The sequence below is a fragment of the Gadus chalcogrammus genome, chromosome 2 (genome assembly GCF_026213295.1).
Source record: "Gadus chalcogrammus isolate NIFS_2021 chromosome 2, NIFS_Gcha_1.0, whole genome shotgun sequence".
NCBI lineage: Eukaryota > Metazoa > Chordata > Actinopteri > Gadiformes > Gadidae > Gadus > Gadus chalcogrammus.
Window position 1 is genome coordinate 5,282,619 of NC_079413.1, and position 16,042 is coordinate 5,298,660.

General features: G+C 43.3%; 1 protein-coding gene across 1 annotated transcript; it reads right to left on the reverse strand.

Annotated features, from left to right (window-relative positions):
- Nucleotides 1-8,031: 8,031 nt before the first annotated feature.
- LOC130404156 (heat shock 70 kDa protein PPF203-like) lies at nucleotides 8,032-12,516 on the reverse strand. The gene is made up of 3 exons (XM_056608790.1): nucleotides 12,023-12,516; nucleotides 10,194-10,932; nucleotides 8,032-8,041 (listed from the first exon to the last, which is right to left on the reverse strand). The coding sequence occupies exons 1-3, from the start codon at nucleotides 12,105-12,107 to the stop codon at nucleotides 8,032-8,034; spliced, it is 834 nt and encodes a 277-aa protein (XP_056464765.1). The 5' UTR covers nucleotides 12,108-12,516.
- Nucleotides 12,517-16,042: the final 3,526 nt, after the last annotated feature.

Here is a 16,042-nt window from a genome sequence, read left to right on the forward strand (position 1 = left end):
GGACCACTCCAGCCCTGCCCTTCCCCAACTACAGCGCCCCCTGCTGGACCACTCCAACTCTGCCCTTCCCCAACTACAGCGCCCCCTGCTGGACAACAACAACCCTGCCCTTCCCCAACTACATCGCCTCCAAATAGACAGCATCAATCCCAATCCAACCCCAACTCTCGATCACCCCCTGCTAGAAGAATTATCCCAGTTACTAATAAAGACAAAAAGACAAACCTCCCCGCATCCGGCCTTCAGTGTAAAGGCGTCCACAACCCCGACCACCCCATACCAGGCTGCTGTAAGAAGAAGCGGCGAACGCGCCCACTATGTGGGCGCGTTGTGTGGGCGCTATGTAGGATTGGCAAGACGAACACCAGAGAAGCCAAGACAGAGAGCGATTCTCAGCCTCCCGGCCCACTGACAGCCACTCACCCCCACCCTCCCCGGAGAGGGCTCACCTACCCATGCCGAGATTGTTCTGTCCCCTGGAATCGACAACACCAGTTCAGTCCCAGCCAAAAGCCCCCGCCTCATACACCCTACATTCCCCATTAATGACCCCCTCCCAGTTCAGCCCTGACCCAGATCACTTAAGGGACCCCCGTACCAATAAGAGCGAGCCCCGCCGCCCCCGGCCAGGTATACAAGAGGCTGTTATGGCACCTCTATTGATAGATGCGGAGGGAAGAGCAGCATACACACCATGGAGCCACCGGGACATGACCACCCTGGTCGCCCACTTGCCAACGCTCACGGCAGGAGCCTCGGCCTGGATCAGAAGATTTGAAACTGAGACGTCTGGCGATCTCCTGACCCTGGGAGACATACGAGCCATCATCGGCAGGGCACACGGTGCCAGACGAATCATTGAACTGGAGACACTGACCAAGACTGAGGCCCTACCTGACAACACCCCCTTCGACGCTTACCGAAACCTCTTCTGGAAGAGTCTCAGGGCGCTCTTCCCAGCCGACGCAGGCAGAATGGGAATCTCCGGCCTGACCATCAAACCTGAAGAATCTATCTTTCAGTACATAGAAAGGGCCGAAGGATTGTGGACGGATAATAATGACTGTCCCCCACACAGTAGCAAACTGGCGACACAGACATTCCAGCGGGCAATAATACAGGGACTGCCACTCACGGTCCAGAGGAGACTGAAGACAGTGGTGGCACTGCACTCCGAGCCATGGACGGAATGGGTGGATCACCTTGATCACCACCACCAACTCGAGGAAGACAAACAACTTGAAAAGGATGATGATTACGAGGAATTGAAGAAGCAACTCGTGAGGATGCAGATCAAGGAGCTAGCCGAAAAATCCCAGCTGCACAAAAGACCAAGGACGACATGGGGACCCATGAGTATGATGCCTGTAGCGGCCCCACTGCCGACACCCCCAACGCCCCCAGCCCCGCCACCTACCCCCAACCCCTTGGTCCAGCCAGGCGGGCCTCCTCCGACCCAGGTGCAAGCCCCTTCCGCTCAAGTGTGGGGGCCCCAACCCCCGCCGTACCCGTACCCATACCCACTCTCGAACCCAGCGACACAGACGGGGCCCGGGATGTACCAGAACCAACAGTCCAAATATAGAGGCGGATCCAAATGGAGAGGAAGGGCCCGGGGCCAAAACACAAACCCTACCCGGTCCTACCCCTGCTTCGTTTGTGGGCTCCTAGGACACTGGGCGAAGGACTGCCCCCAGACGGGACCGCGACCCGGTCCGCCCTACGGTAACCCTGGAATGGATCGACGCATGCCTCAAACCCCGGAACCCAACCCCCGCCATCAACTGCGTCCCCGCCGTGCCGGACATCTACCCGTGAGTGCTAGTGGCCTCTCCAGGTGCACGGCCCCGGCGTCCTGTTTCCACCACCGTATGCTGAAACCCCACCAACACACCCCCCTTCCCCCCCCCCCCCCCGCCTGTGACGTGCTAGTAACCTCTCCAGGTGGGCTGCCCCATTCCCGTCCCCGCCAACGGCACCACCCCCCCTCCCACCTGATGCACCCACGTCGCCCGGACCAGGGATCTGCGTTCCGGTACCAGGGGCTGCGGCCCGTTCCCTTAAGGCTTGAGGGCGCCCCTGGCTGTATTCGCTTCTGTACGCTTCACTGTTTTTAGCCGCTCCCATATCTATGCCCGCGTCTACGCAACCGACGCCGGGAACATAAATGTTGTTGTTTATATCGCTGTCCCACTAGATGGAGCTCGGGGATACACACGGGCGAGATTCCAGGGGCCTTGATTGCCCGTTTATCAGATGAGGTCCTGAGCGCAGTTGAATAAAAGGGTCTAATGCTCAGGTGGCGCCTTGCGACCACCTGCCCGTGATGACGCTCAGGACTATTCCGTGGTTTCTTAGTTGTTCCCGTGCCCCGGGCCTACCCCGAATACCCCATGCGTGTGATTGCTTATTGTTACACGACCAGCTAACTCCTCCTCACATCCTTAGTGTGTGGTCATCTGGGGATGGGTTGAGGGGGATTGCCATTCGTTATCTACCTCATGTCTTTCTATTATTATTACTATTATTTAGGGACACGTTTCATGGTTGCATTTCTTTCCTGTGATTGTTATTGTGTAGTGTCTGTGTGATTGTTGCATTTTTGTTACATTGTTATTGTTTACTGTTAGTCTTATTGCTGCTTTTTGCTGATACTGTTTTTGTTTGGAGTTTGTTTTATTGTTGCATTTCGTTATTATTATTATGGTTTGGTGTTGGTTTTGTTGTGTGGCCAGCTTTGTTGTTGGTTGTTGTTTTTTGGTATAGTTTGATATTTGTTTTAGTATTGTTGTATGTTTGTATTTTTTATTTTTATTTATTTTTTATTTTTTATTTTTTTCTCTTTTTTGTGTATTACCTGCTGCCACTTTACTTGGTATTGTCTGTTCGCGATGTAAGGCCGGGGTGGATGCCACCCCCTAGGTGGGGTGTGTATGGCATACCCATGTCTGAAGCATGGGTGGCGTTTCTCCCACGTGGTTCCCCATACACCCGGTCCAGCGACTTATTTTAGTCCCATGCTCATGGTTGTTTGTTTTTATGATAATTTTGCCTTCTTTCTGTTATTTCTAAAAGTGTTATGATGGTAGTCCCGCGCTGAAGTCCTATCCCTCGTACCCCTAATGAGTAAAAGTCGTCTTGCGACGACTTGAGGGGGATATGTTGGGCAAAATAACCTGCTGAGCACATATAAATATAGCTAACTCCCACCCTAGCTTGAGGAGCACAACACATGGCAGTCACGTTACAATATAGTCAGCTTTTAACACATAACACAAACATGATAATATAGTCAGGTCAAGGCCAGAGCCAAGGCCCCATTTCCCAAGCAGGCAAATGGTAGACACTAACGGGAGAGCCACATTAATTCATCACACAAGAGATACTTCGATCACACAAGAGATACTTCGAGCACACAAGAGATACTTCGAGAACAAAGGAGACACTGAGGAGCTCTTCCCCGTTAGTAGGAACACAAGAAGATACACTTGCATACACCAGGGCCTAGGAGCCAAGGTCAAGCAAAAACACACAGAACCACACACACCTCATCGAGAGGAGGATACAGTATAAAACTGTATCACACAGGGACTCATGACCCTCTTCTTCTGAAGCAGACCTTCCACGGAGGCGAAGCTCCGGACGAACCATCAGCGCTGATTAGGGACTTAGACATATTCGATTTCTCACGCTTTATGACTCTGTATAACCGTTGCCACTTTACTTAATAAATCCAAGGTCCTCGTGCCGACAGACTTTATTACCTCTCCGTCTCATTTCATCTGGTCCAGTAACTAGACAGACCGTTTTTCCCAACACTATCTGACACACAGATAGCAGACAGCCCACAGACCTTGAAGAGAGACAACAGCCCGCCCGACGCCATCAACACTGTGCCCTCCCCCATCGCTGATGCTGGCTTGGCGAGGAACAGCCACCCCCCTCCTCTGCACTCCCCCATCGACGATGACCTCCAGCCTCATCTCTCCCATAGCCACAACAACAACTCCAGCTCCAATGACTCCCTTTGCGATTTTCCAGCCGAATTTAAGAAACTGGAATATGCTGGCATCAAACTTGCATCTGTGTCAATGATAGCATCGCCACGTCATGGCCGCAGGATGCTAACACCCAGGAGGATGGCGCCCCACCCCCACCACCGTACTGATAGTAGTCCTGAGTATTACTGAGACAAAAAAGGGTTCAGCCGTAGACACAGTATAAAGGAAGTTTCTCATAATCTGCTGAACCCAAGGTTGCATACGTCAAAGCAGGGCAACTTTCGCATTCATGCTGTAACCACTAAGAGAGTAAACAAAGGGAAACTTAGACACACTGCTAACCTCACAAATCTCATATCTATTGCCTCCAAACCAAAAACAACCTTAAAGCCTATCAACAGCACCATCAGGATGGCTCTACTTAATGTGAGGTCTCTTAATAACAAATCATTTTTAGTTAATGATCCTATTAACACTTCTAAACTGGATTTTATGTTTTTAACTGAAACATGGCTGGAACAAAATAACAGTGCAACCGTTCTGATAGAGACAGCTCCTCCCGACTATAACTTTTTTGATGCATGTAGATCTGGAAAAAGAGGTGGAGGGGTTGCTGCTATATTTAAAAATGTATTTCAGGGGAAACAGATGTTATTTGGTGATTTTCCGTCGTTCGAATACCTTAGTGCTGTATTGAAATGCTCCCCCAGAGTTCTCCTATTAATTATTTACAGGCCACCCACATATTCTGCAAATTTTTTCGATGACTTCACAGAATTATTGTCTAGCATCTCCACAGAATTTGACTGTCTAGTTATAACTGGTGACTTCAATTTTCATACTGATGATTTGAATGACAAGTGTGCAAAAAAACTTTTTACCATTTTGGACACATTTGAACTGTCTCAACATGTGAAAGAGGCTACTCATTGTAAGGGGCACACTCTAGACCTGGTTATCACAAAGGGCCTCAATGTTTCTGATCTCTCTGTGACTGATCCTTCCTTTTCTGACCACTTTTGTGTTTTCTTTAACATATCTTTTATTCCCGACATACAGACAAAATCAAACACTGTCAAAAAACGGTATATTAATGAAGATTCTAATGTACTTTTTTAAAAGGCCATCTCCTTGCTACCACCTCTCAACCAATGTTCTGCTGATGATCTTGTAGAAAACTTTAATTTGAAAATGTTGGCACCCTGGAGAAAAGCTGCTTCTGTAACAGCACAGAAAAAAGAATGCAGGAAGGTTGAACGCATCTGGCGTAAAACAAAACTTCATATTCACCATGATATCTATAAAGAGAGCCTCCGTGCCTACAATTTAGACTTAAAAAATGCTAGAGAAACATTTTTCTCCAATATCATTAAAACCAACACTAATAATGCAAAAACCCTATTTGCAACTGTTGACAGACTGACCAACCCCCCCAACAGAAATTCCACCTGATCTCCATTCCACGCAGAAATGCAATGAGTGCAGCTTTTTATATTGATAAAATTGAAGGTATCAGACGCGCCATCAATATCTCCACGTCAAACAAAAATGTTGGACTACCACCCTGTTCAGGCAAAAATTACGTGGCAAGGATGGCATGCTTTGATGTTATAGACTCTCAAAATCTTGTGGAAACTGTGACACAACTAAAGCCATCCACCTGTTGCCTTGATACTATACCTACCAACCTCTTTAAGAATGTTTTCGACTGCCTAGCAGTAGACATATTGCAGATAGTTAACAACTCTCTCCAGTCAGGCAAGTTCCCAAAAGCTTTGAAAACTGCAGTTATTAAACCCCTTTTAAAAAAGCGGAGCCTAGATGCCTCTATTATTAACAACTACAGACCAATATCAAATCTACCCTTCATAAGTAAAATCATTGAGAAAGTTGTCCTCCAGCAACTTAATCACTTCCTGGCATCAACTGGTTGCTATGACACCTTCCAATCAGGATTTCGACCCCTGCACAGCACTGAGACCGCCCTTATTAAAGTTTTAAACGACATCCGTCTTAACACAGACTCTGGCAAAACCTCAATACTAATGCTACTTGACCTCAGTGCTGCATTCGACACTGTAGACCATACATTACTTCTGGAAAGGTTAGAAAACTGGGTGGGGCTTTCAGGCACTGTCTTAAATTGGTTCAGGTCCTACCTACAAAATAGGAACTACTTTGTTTCCATTGGCGACTTTGTATCAGAATCAACCAACGTGACATGTGGAGTCCCACAAGGTTCGATCTTAGGACCCTCTTTATTCAACATCTACATGCTCCTACTAGGGCAAATCATGCAAAATAACAATATTGACCATCATTGCTATGCTGATGACACGCAAATCTATGTATCGCTATCACCAAATGACTATCGGCCCATAGATCTGCTGTGCCAGTGCATTGAGCAAGTGAAGGAATGGATGTGCCGAAATTTCCTTCAACTAAATGAGGACAAAACAGAGATAATTGTATTTGGTTCTAAAATGGAAAGGCTAAAAGTAACCCAACACCTTCACTCTCTGTCCCTGAAAACCTCAATCAAAGCCAGAAATCTAGGGGTTATCATGGATTCAGATTTACATTTTGACGGTCACATCAAATCAGTTACAAAATCGGCATATTATCACCTTAAAAATGTAGCAAGACTTAGAGGACTCATGTCCACCGAAGACTTACAAAAACTTGTACATGCCTTTATCACTAGTAAGCTTGATTACTGCAATGGTCTCCTCACAGGTCTCCCAAAACAAACTCTGAGGAAGCTTCAGCTTGTTCAGAATGCTGCTGCTAGAGTTCTAACAAAGACCAAAAAATTTGATCATATTACACCAATTCTGAAATCGTTACATTGGCTTCCTGTAGGTCAGAGAATTGATTTTAAAATCATGTTGCTAACCTATAAATCCCTACATGGTTTAGGCCCAAAATATTTAACTGATATGCTTCCACTACATCAGCCTTCTAGACCACTAAGATCCTCTGAGACCAATCTGTTAATTATCCCCAGAGTAAACACAAAACATGGGAAAGCAGGATTTAGTTACTATGCAACAAATAGCTGGAATAAACTCCCAGAGGATTTAAGACTTGCCCCAACTCTGAGCACCTTTAAAACAAGACTGAAGACTTTTATGTTTGCTATAGCCTTCTGCTAAAATCTTAAAGACATTGCACTTTCTAAAAAGCTTTTTAACTTTGCCTCTATTTTCTATTTTAATACTAAAATGCCTTTTTCTATTTTACCCATTTCTTTGCATATGTTTTTCTTTTACTTATCTATTATTTTATTTTATTGTATGACAATGTTTATATGTGAAGCACTTTAAGTCTGCCTTGTGTATGAAAAGTGCTATATAAATAAAGTTGCCTTGCCTTGCCTTGCCTTTAATGTGTATCATAGTCTAGCTAGCTTGTGTTAATTTAATTTCCTTAATTCAATTTAGAGAATAGATTATTATAGGTAATAGATAGATAGATAGATAGATAGATAGATAGATAGATAGATAGATAGATAGATAGATAGATAGATAGATAGATAGATAGATAGATAGATAGATAGATAGATAGATAGATAGATAGATAGATAGATAGATAGATAGATAGATAGATGGGTAGATAGGTGAGCAGGCATTTACTAACTGGTAAATGTTTTTTATTATTATTATTCACGTTATCCCCATAGCATTTAGCTATTAGCTATTACTGTAGGGAAATAGATAAATACAATGCAATACAATACAAATATAAAGTTAGGAACGCTAATAAATGTAATTTGTAAAATATGTGTTATCTGTCTTGTCGCGCTCAATGAACGAGTTCGCGAAGGTGTTCAAGAACCTTCCCACATCATTTGACGCGATCGCGATCGTCTGTTGCCAGGCAGGTTTGGAATGGATTACTATGGATGACGTAGGCCGGTACAATTTTCGCCCCCGGTACAATTTTAACGTGACACCGCCGCAACAAGCTGCCTTTGTTTACTCCGGGGAACAGCTGATCGCGCTAATGCCGGCCGGCATCTACCTAATACTTACATGGCTCTAAAAACCACGCGGCAAAGGAGCTGCCGTCAATTTGTGTTGTTTTTGTCGTAAACTAGGGTCCGATGGTTAAAAAATAGACTGATATTCCAAGGTATCCTTAAAAGGGACCTATTATGCTTTTCGACTTTTATGACCTATAAACGTTGTTATAATGATTGATATTCATGTTTAACCATACACAAAAAACTATGTAGATTTTCGGAAAACTCTTCCTCTCATCTGGGCGCTTTCAGCCTTCTCTGTCAACGCTCCGTTTCGTCCTTCTCCGCCCCCTCGCCCCCCTCCTGCCAACCCAACTCTGTTGTGATTGGTTACCTTCCTTGTAGCGCACGCGCGGGCAGATTTGACCAGGCATATGGGGGCGTGTCAGGCGTACGTCTGCGTAGATGTTTCCCGGAAATGTGAACTAGTGAATCGCAATCGTTGTCCCGAGTGTTTAGCGCTCTGCACAGCCACCCCAGACTGTCAGCAGGAAATACGTCGAAATGCATGTACATCATTATTTGACACTTTAGTATGGTTAAACATGACTATCAATCATTATAACAACGTTTATAGGTCATAAAAGTCGAAAAAGCATAATAGGTCCCCTTTAAAAGGCAGCTTGGATGTTTTTATTTTCTGCAGTTTAGACTTCTTCTGTAACCTATTTTTTAAAGCAAAACACCAAGCTCATTGATTTAACGAGGCAGGGTTATTTGAAACAATTTATTAAATAAATATTTGTGAGGTCATTCCTTCTCCTGAGTTTGCTTCCTATTTATGTCTAGTGTACACCCCTACTGTCCACAAGCATCCCCCCCTCCCCATATGGATTTGGAGAATTGTTGCCACGTCCCAGTGGTGGAGGTATCATGTATATGAAAGAGGGCATTCAATTATAGCCTACTACAATGATCCATTAGGAGGCCGAAGCCCTAAAGGAAGTGATGCAATAGGTGACTGAGTCGACAACATTTAAGTAAGCTGTACCTTGGGGTCTCTTATATATCAAAGGGGGTCTCAAAGGACGCATACGCTTCAACCTGTGGCTCCAGCCCTACAGGAAATGACTCAGCAAGTGCTCCTTTTGTTGAGAATTTGTTTCACAGAATGGTTAAAGTATGAAAACTAGAAATGTTTTTGAGTTATTGCTAAAGATGTGTACAAAACGTATTCAATTTAAAAAGTTTTATTTTTGATAGAACAAACAAAATTTGGTTACAACAGACAAAACAGGGCCCTGAATAACGCCAGCAACCACCAACACATGGTGGGCTGTGGGGTGTCTGGACTCGGTTTTTTCGGAGCTGCTTGCCAGGCCCTACTTTACATGTTAAAAGTGTAGATGAACATGTAGTTTATATTTACATTTAGGTCATTTAGCAGACGCTTTTATTCAAAGTGACATACAATAAGATTGTCAGAAGAAAAGTGTGACTGTTGGCTTTTCCTTCATCGTCTCTCTGCTTCCTTAAAATCATTTTACAAACTTAAGTCTTGTAAACTGCCACCAAGTGTATTTGGATTTGTGGTAAAATGGATGAAATGATGATCAGAAAAATCGACAGAGTGAATGGATGTAATTCTTACATCAATACCCCTAGAAAAAACTAAATCCAGTGTATTTCCTAGCTTGTGGGTGGATTCTTTCACATGCTGAAGAAAATTCCGTTCACTAAAAAGCTTCCACAATTCTTTACAAGATTTTTTGTTGACATGAAAATTAAAATCCCCAACTATAATGATCTTATCGTATTTGGGACATAAATCGGACAACAATTTTCTAAAATCATTACAGAAATCAATTGTACTACCTCTGGGCGGCCGATAGACAGTCACAATAATTAAAGTCCCGTCTTCGGGCTGTTTGATCTTTACCTCTAAGTACTCAAACGTTTGACAAGATTCATAACCAGATAGCAATACGGAATAACTTTTTGAAAAAATAACGGCGACCCCATGTCCTTTTCCCTTTCTTCCATGATGGAAATCGAAACCTATTGGACAAGACTTTAACAACCTGTCTTTAGCAGTATGGTCTTTAAGCCAGGTTTCAGTTAAAAATATAATGTCAAGATCCTTATTGGAAATCCAACCTTTTAAATTAGGCGCATCTTTTAATGTGAGGTGTCCAATATTCAAAAGTGCAAAGTTGATCGGCTCTGGCCTGTGCCCCCACTGGTACATATTGAAGATGATGAGGTTACACAGCTTCTTCAACTCCTTCAGCACGAGTTGGTAGTCCTTTGTCTCCTTTGGCTGGTTGTCTTCCAGCCAGAGGATGACCTTCTCCCAAGTCTCCTCCACCTTCTTAATTTCCTCCTCACTCACTTCGTACTTCAGGTTGTCCTCCCGCAGGCTGCTCTTCATGTTGAAGGCGTAGGACTCCAGGGCGTTCTTGGCCGCTATATTCTCCCTTTGTTCCTTGTCTTCTAGTTTGTAATCGTCTGCTTCCCGCACCATCCTCTTGATGGCTTCCTCGTTCAGGCGATCTTTGTTGTTGGCGATGTGTTTTATTTTTACCGTGCTCTTGTCCACAGCAGACACGTTCAGAATGCCGTCTGCGTCGATGTCGAAGGTGACCTCGATCTGAGGTACCCCTCTCGGAGCGGGCGGGATTCCCGACAGCTCGAACTCGCCCAGCAGGTGGTTGTCCTTGGTCATGGCTCTCTCTCCTTCAAAGACCTGGATCAGGACCCCGAGCTGGTTGTCGGTGCCTGTGCTGAAGGTCTGAGTCTGTTTGGTGGGGATGATGGTGCCCCGTATGATCAGGGGCGTCCTGACTCCTCCGGCCGTTTCGATGCCCAGGGATAGGGCTGTCCTGCCACGGTTGGGGTAGGCGGCCAGCATGGTGGCCTGCATGGCGGCACCGTAAGCCGTGGATGAGTATGGGAGTATGGGGATGGCTGTATGGGAGTTAATAGTTAAAAGATAAGTGTTAGAAATTATTATTAGTTATGTCTTCAGAATAGCAACATTTATAAAGAAATTAAAAGAATGTTGACCGTTCCAATAGTTACAACATTGAAGTAATAATGTAATCTGTAAGAAAGTGTGTTATAATGTATAGGGTTAATCTAATAATAGTTTTACAAATATTTTCTAGGTATTATTATTATACATCTATGTTATTATAAAGATTAACTGACTTTTTAAATGGAGAAACCTCTACTCCAAAGAGAGGTAGAGATGCATAGTGTCATACTGTTAATAATATTTATGGAGATGATTAAAGACAAGTCCTTCTATGGCAAGTCTTTCAAAATGTACTTATAATTAAAAATAAAAGGTTTCTTTACCTTTAAGCGTGAAATCATCTTTCAAGATTGTCCAAAATTTCAAAGGACTTTATTGGCATTGACATATTAGGCCAACATTCACATTGCCAAAGCACAAAATGTCAAATATGATACAGCATAAGATACAAAACAATAGTACAAAATTAATTTTCTAGAAGGAAATCCTCATGTAACTTGTAATAAATGTCCGTGTCCGGACATTCTCAACTTCTGTACCAGACACGTCACTCTTATATCTCACGTGTCATCTCTTTCATTACCGCGTGTGCCAGTAAATTTCCACACTTCTGTGTACATGTCAATTTAACTTCTCTCTTATTTGTTGGCCCTGAAACTCTCAGTGCCAGTTGTAAAGCTCTAGACGATAACGGTTTAGAGTCTAAACAGTTATCGTCCACAGCTTTAGAACAGGCTCAAGAGTCTAAACTTTAGACTCTTGAGTCTTAATGGCAGGGGCGGGATCTTCCCTTGAACAAACTGTATGCATGCTTTGTGTATCTAAATACACTTTTAATCTTTCTGATACTGCCTTATGTCACATTGATGATGACAATCATCAATCGTCAATATTCTAAATTAAATATAAGTTCAGTGAATGTAATCAAAATTGCAGAGCTCCAGGCTCAAGTGGATAAATGACCTATAGAAATAGGCTTGTTTAACAAAACATGGAACATAGAAATAAGGGTTTGCTTACATTTGTCGGTCTTCTCAGTCTTGTTGATCGTTTCAGGCTTTTGGTGGTCAACTGACGGTACTGTGGGTTCTTTTATACTAAACATTTGTCCTCTAGATCATTCTGGAACATCCTAGGTAGTGCCCACATTAGGGTGACGTAGGCCATAAGGTGTAGCCGTCTTTCAATGATGTGACATCCCGTGTTATTTGTTTCTCCCATGTGAGAAACTAAATAGATATTGTGCAGTTATTCATTTGTTTTTTAAGTCTGCAATAGTAATCATATTTCAATAATGAGTGGTTCGGCTTCACGGAACAATCTGGGCGAGACATAACCGGAACAACCTTAATCAAAAAAAAGGGTAAAATGACCAACCAACAGAGGAGAGCAGCAGAGAGAAAGGATGACAAACCAGCAGAACAGGTTCACCAAATCACCTGCCAATCCCGAGAGAGCGAGATCTTCAGTCTAAAACAATCATGGAATAAGTTAAACACCGCGCCAGCAGCACTTTTTCCTCTCCAAGCATGTTTAAAGTAACTTTTAAACGTTCTAATGGGAAAGAAATAGACCACATTTTCACACATAAGAGGTATCAGAGGAATCAGAAGAAACAGAGGTACATTCTATAAACAGTAAGCAGTGGTAGATCTAGGGTGTGGCCAGGGGACTGCATCCCGGCCACCCCATTGGCCACCCCTGTCGTGTTTGCATATTTTTTGTATATGTATTTTGGCAGACGCCAGGGAGAAGTGAGGGGAGTGGTGATTGAAGGGAGATATTTGGCGGCCTGCTGGCTCCACTCCCAAGCCTTTCATGGACTTGCTCCCGTTAACGATAACGAGGCAGGAGTGCTTGGGGTTAAAGGGGAGAGCAGGTTACCACAAGCCAGAGCTAGGGCTAGCAAACTTCAGAGAGTATCTGAGTGATCTTCTGTAAGCATTGTACCGCCAACGAGAGAGTGAGAGTGAGTGAGTGAGTGAGTGAGTGAGTGAGTGAGTGAGTGAGTGAGTGAGTGAGTGAGTGAGTGAGTGAGTGAGTGAGTGAGTGAGTGAGTGAGTGAGAGAGAGAGAGAGGATATAAAAACGAAAGGTTGGTGAAATCAATTCACGCTTATAAGGGATAAAATGGAAACCTTTTTTTTTTGCAATCATATTCCATTCGGGCCAACTTTATAAAGTCATTTTGTGTCCTTGCATGAACGCATTTACATCACATGTGGCCGAGTGCTTAGTCATTATACAGCATTTGAACGAAAAAAAGGTTTTATCCTTTTTATTGTACAGTGAGGTAGACAGGTAGGTATGGTATATAGAAAGGTAAAAGAAATAGAGGGGAAGACCTGCAGCAAAGGACCACGGGCATGGTACGCACTCTACGTGGAGAACCACGAGGAGGGGGACCAAGAAATACCCTTTTGAACCCTGGGAGCCAGCTCTGGCGGATTGGATTCAATGTTTAGGGACAGATCATTTGTGCTGATGACAGCGCATATGGTGGGAGAACAACGGTGTACCCTTTTGATTATTGTTTAAGCACAAAGATAATTATTCTATTACTCTAAAACAACATCCATGCTATTGATATATTACGTGTCAGATACTTTTGTCATTGATCTTGACCAAGGCACCTCAGAATTGGAGTGGGTCCCCAGGCTGGCCTGGCTACCACTGCTTCTACATAGTAAGGGTAAATACAGGACAAATTTTCCCACTGGGTGCAAGTGAAATTTTTTACTCATGCTACCTATAAATCTATTGGAAATTAATTTATTAAATGTTGAAACAAAACCTCACAAAACATTGTAAGTGAAAATGAAGCCTCTCAAGTCAAGTCAATTTTAATTAAAGTGCAAAAACTAATGGATTCAACAAATGTACCATTTACAAAATCTGAAAGACAAAAGAGGGGAAGCAATTGATTAATTAATTAATATACATTTTCCGGGCTCTTCCATTCAGATCAGAATAGCTTCAATAATCAAAACTCAAAAATAAAAGTTCTCCACTCTGGCATTCGCCATTAACGATTGGCTTGTCCAAGAGCAAGGTGTCGTCACAATGTCACCTCAGACCCTTCTCCATGTTATCGCAGTGTGTACTTTGTCTTAAAACGTGTGTATACTGCGTCTTTAATGTCCGAGCCTTCCAGGGACGGTTCTACGTAGGGACCAGCAGGGGCAAGTGCCCCCGTAAAACTGAGCATGTACCCCCCAGTAGCCCCTCCTCCAAACGTTTAATTTTTCTATTTACCTTCGTCCGGATGGGAAGTCGATTACTTGCGATGGTGTGGCACTGTCGCACAAGGTGGAACTTGAGATTTATAATATATCACACTGACTTTAAGGCTGTTGGTGATGTATGATACTGAGTGGTTTGATGTCAGTGAAGGAAAGCAAAAGTTTTGTAATATTGACAATTGCTTTAAACAATGAAACATTTCAGTGTATAATATTGACAATTGCTGTAACTTAAGGAAACACTTAATACTATGTTACTGAAATAAATGCTGTAACGGGAAAAATGTAATTATTGTATATTGTGTTTTTGAATGCCGTTACTTAACACCCGAGACGGTACAAAGTCACTGTTTGGCAAGTCCCAAGTAAGTCCCAAGTCTTAGCAGTCAAGTCCGAGTTGAGTCCAAAGTCAAGACAGGGAAAGGCAAGTCGAGGCCAAGTCAGTGTCACACCAAAGCCAAGTCGAGTCCAAGTCACAAACTTTTTCAAGTCCTGAACAAGTCACCATGTATTTTTACTTAATAATGTCATTATTAGGCTGTTGATCATAATTTCAAATTATCAATCTAATGTACAGTGTCATTTCTTAGTCATTTCAATAGTTATAATCTATTCATTGTTTCTGTCTTCAAATGTGTTATATGCACATGCGCCCAAATCCTATATCGTCTCAGAAGACATGTGAGAGTGGACGGTGGGTTTGAATTGTATTAGTAGGCTACGGAAGGCACCACTGTGACCCTAAAGTTGGTAAAGCTGCGCCTTGACTAGTGTTGCATATGAGCTATGTATGGATGTCTGAAAGGACTGCTTGAGTGGATTTCAGTTACAGTATGCTACAATTTTCCTTAAGGAAATTTTCAATACCACCCGCCTGTGTCTTCAGTAGTAGAAGCTGAAGTAGTAGTAGTAGTAGCTGATGTAGTAGTAGTAGTAGCTGAAGTAGTAGAAGTAGCTTAAGTAGTAGTAGCAGCAGATGAGGTAGTAGTATAGTAGTAGCTGAAGTAGTAGTAGTAATAGCTGAAGTAGTAGCTGAATTTGAAGTACTAATGGTAGTAGTAGTACTGGTAGTAATGGTATTCTCTTTAAGAGAATAGCCTAGCCGGTGCGTGATTAAAAGTAGCCCAATAGGGGAAAAACCGCCCAATCTGGCAACAATGCTGAACGTCCTCACGCTCCAGCGTCAACGTAAACTAAGCCGTTTTGAAACTTTAACTGTTATTGGGAAGAACGAATCAAATTTCCGTTTGGATATTATTGAAGACATAAGTGTAGGCCTAGGTTTGTCTTCGCTCGCTGTTTTTTTCATCTTCATGGAAGTGAATGCGTCTTGGTCTTGGGCAGGGGTGGACTGGGACAAAAATCGGGCCCAGCACTTTGGGCTGGGCCCATCACATGCAAATATTTTAAGCAAATAAGCAACCCCTCGGTAAATCAAGGGTGAACATTTTCCAAATAGTGCAGATGGCTTTGCATAGGCAAAACATACTGAGCAGAACAGAGTTGTCTTTCTTACAGCATGTGAGCCACTTTCTGTTTATACCATCATTGGTTTCATAGATACACATAGCTTTTCTGGGGGGGTTGTTGAGGCTGGAAGAATATACAAATCAATGCAATGAAATCCCTCATCTCGGTGTAGGCCTACAACTAGCTCAGCTTCCGCTTTGCTTGACCCTGAAGCTCCCTGTGTTGACGGTAGAGCTACATTTGCATGAAAATGACAAGCATAAATTAATTCTAATTTAGCAGGCCAATAAATTAAAGGGAATAGTAGATATTCTCTTAATTTATGTTTT

What these genes read in the sequence shown, in the direction of transcription:
- LOC130404156 (XM_056608790.1), bottom strand. Translation starts at nt 12,107, where the DNA reads ATGTTTAGTATAAAAGAACCCACAGTACCGTCAGTTGACCACCAAAAG. An exon ending in GACTGAGAAGACCGACAAAT is followed by an intron (nt 10,933 to 12,022) that starts GTAAGCAAACCC and finishes ACTCCCATACAG; the next exon opens with CCATCCCCATACTCCCATAC.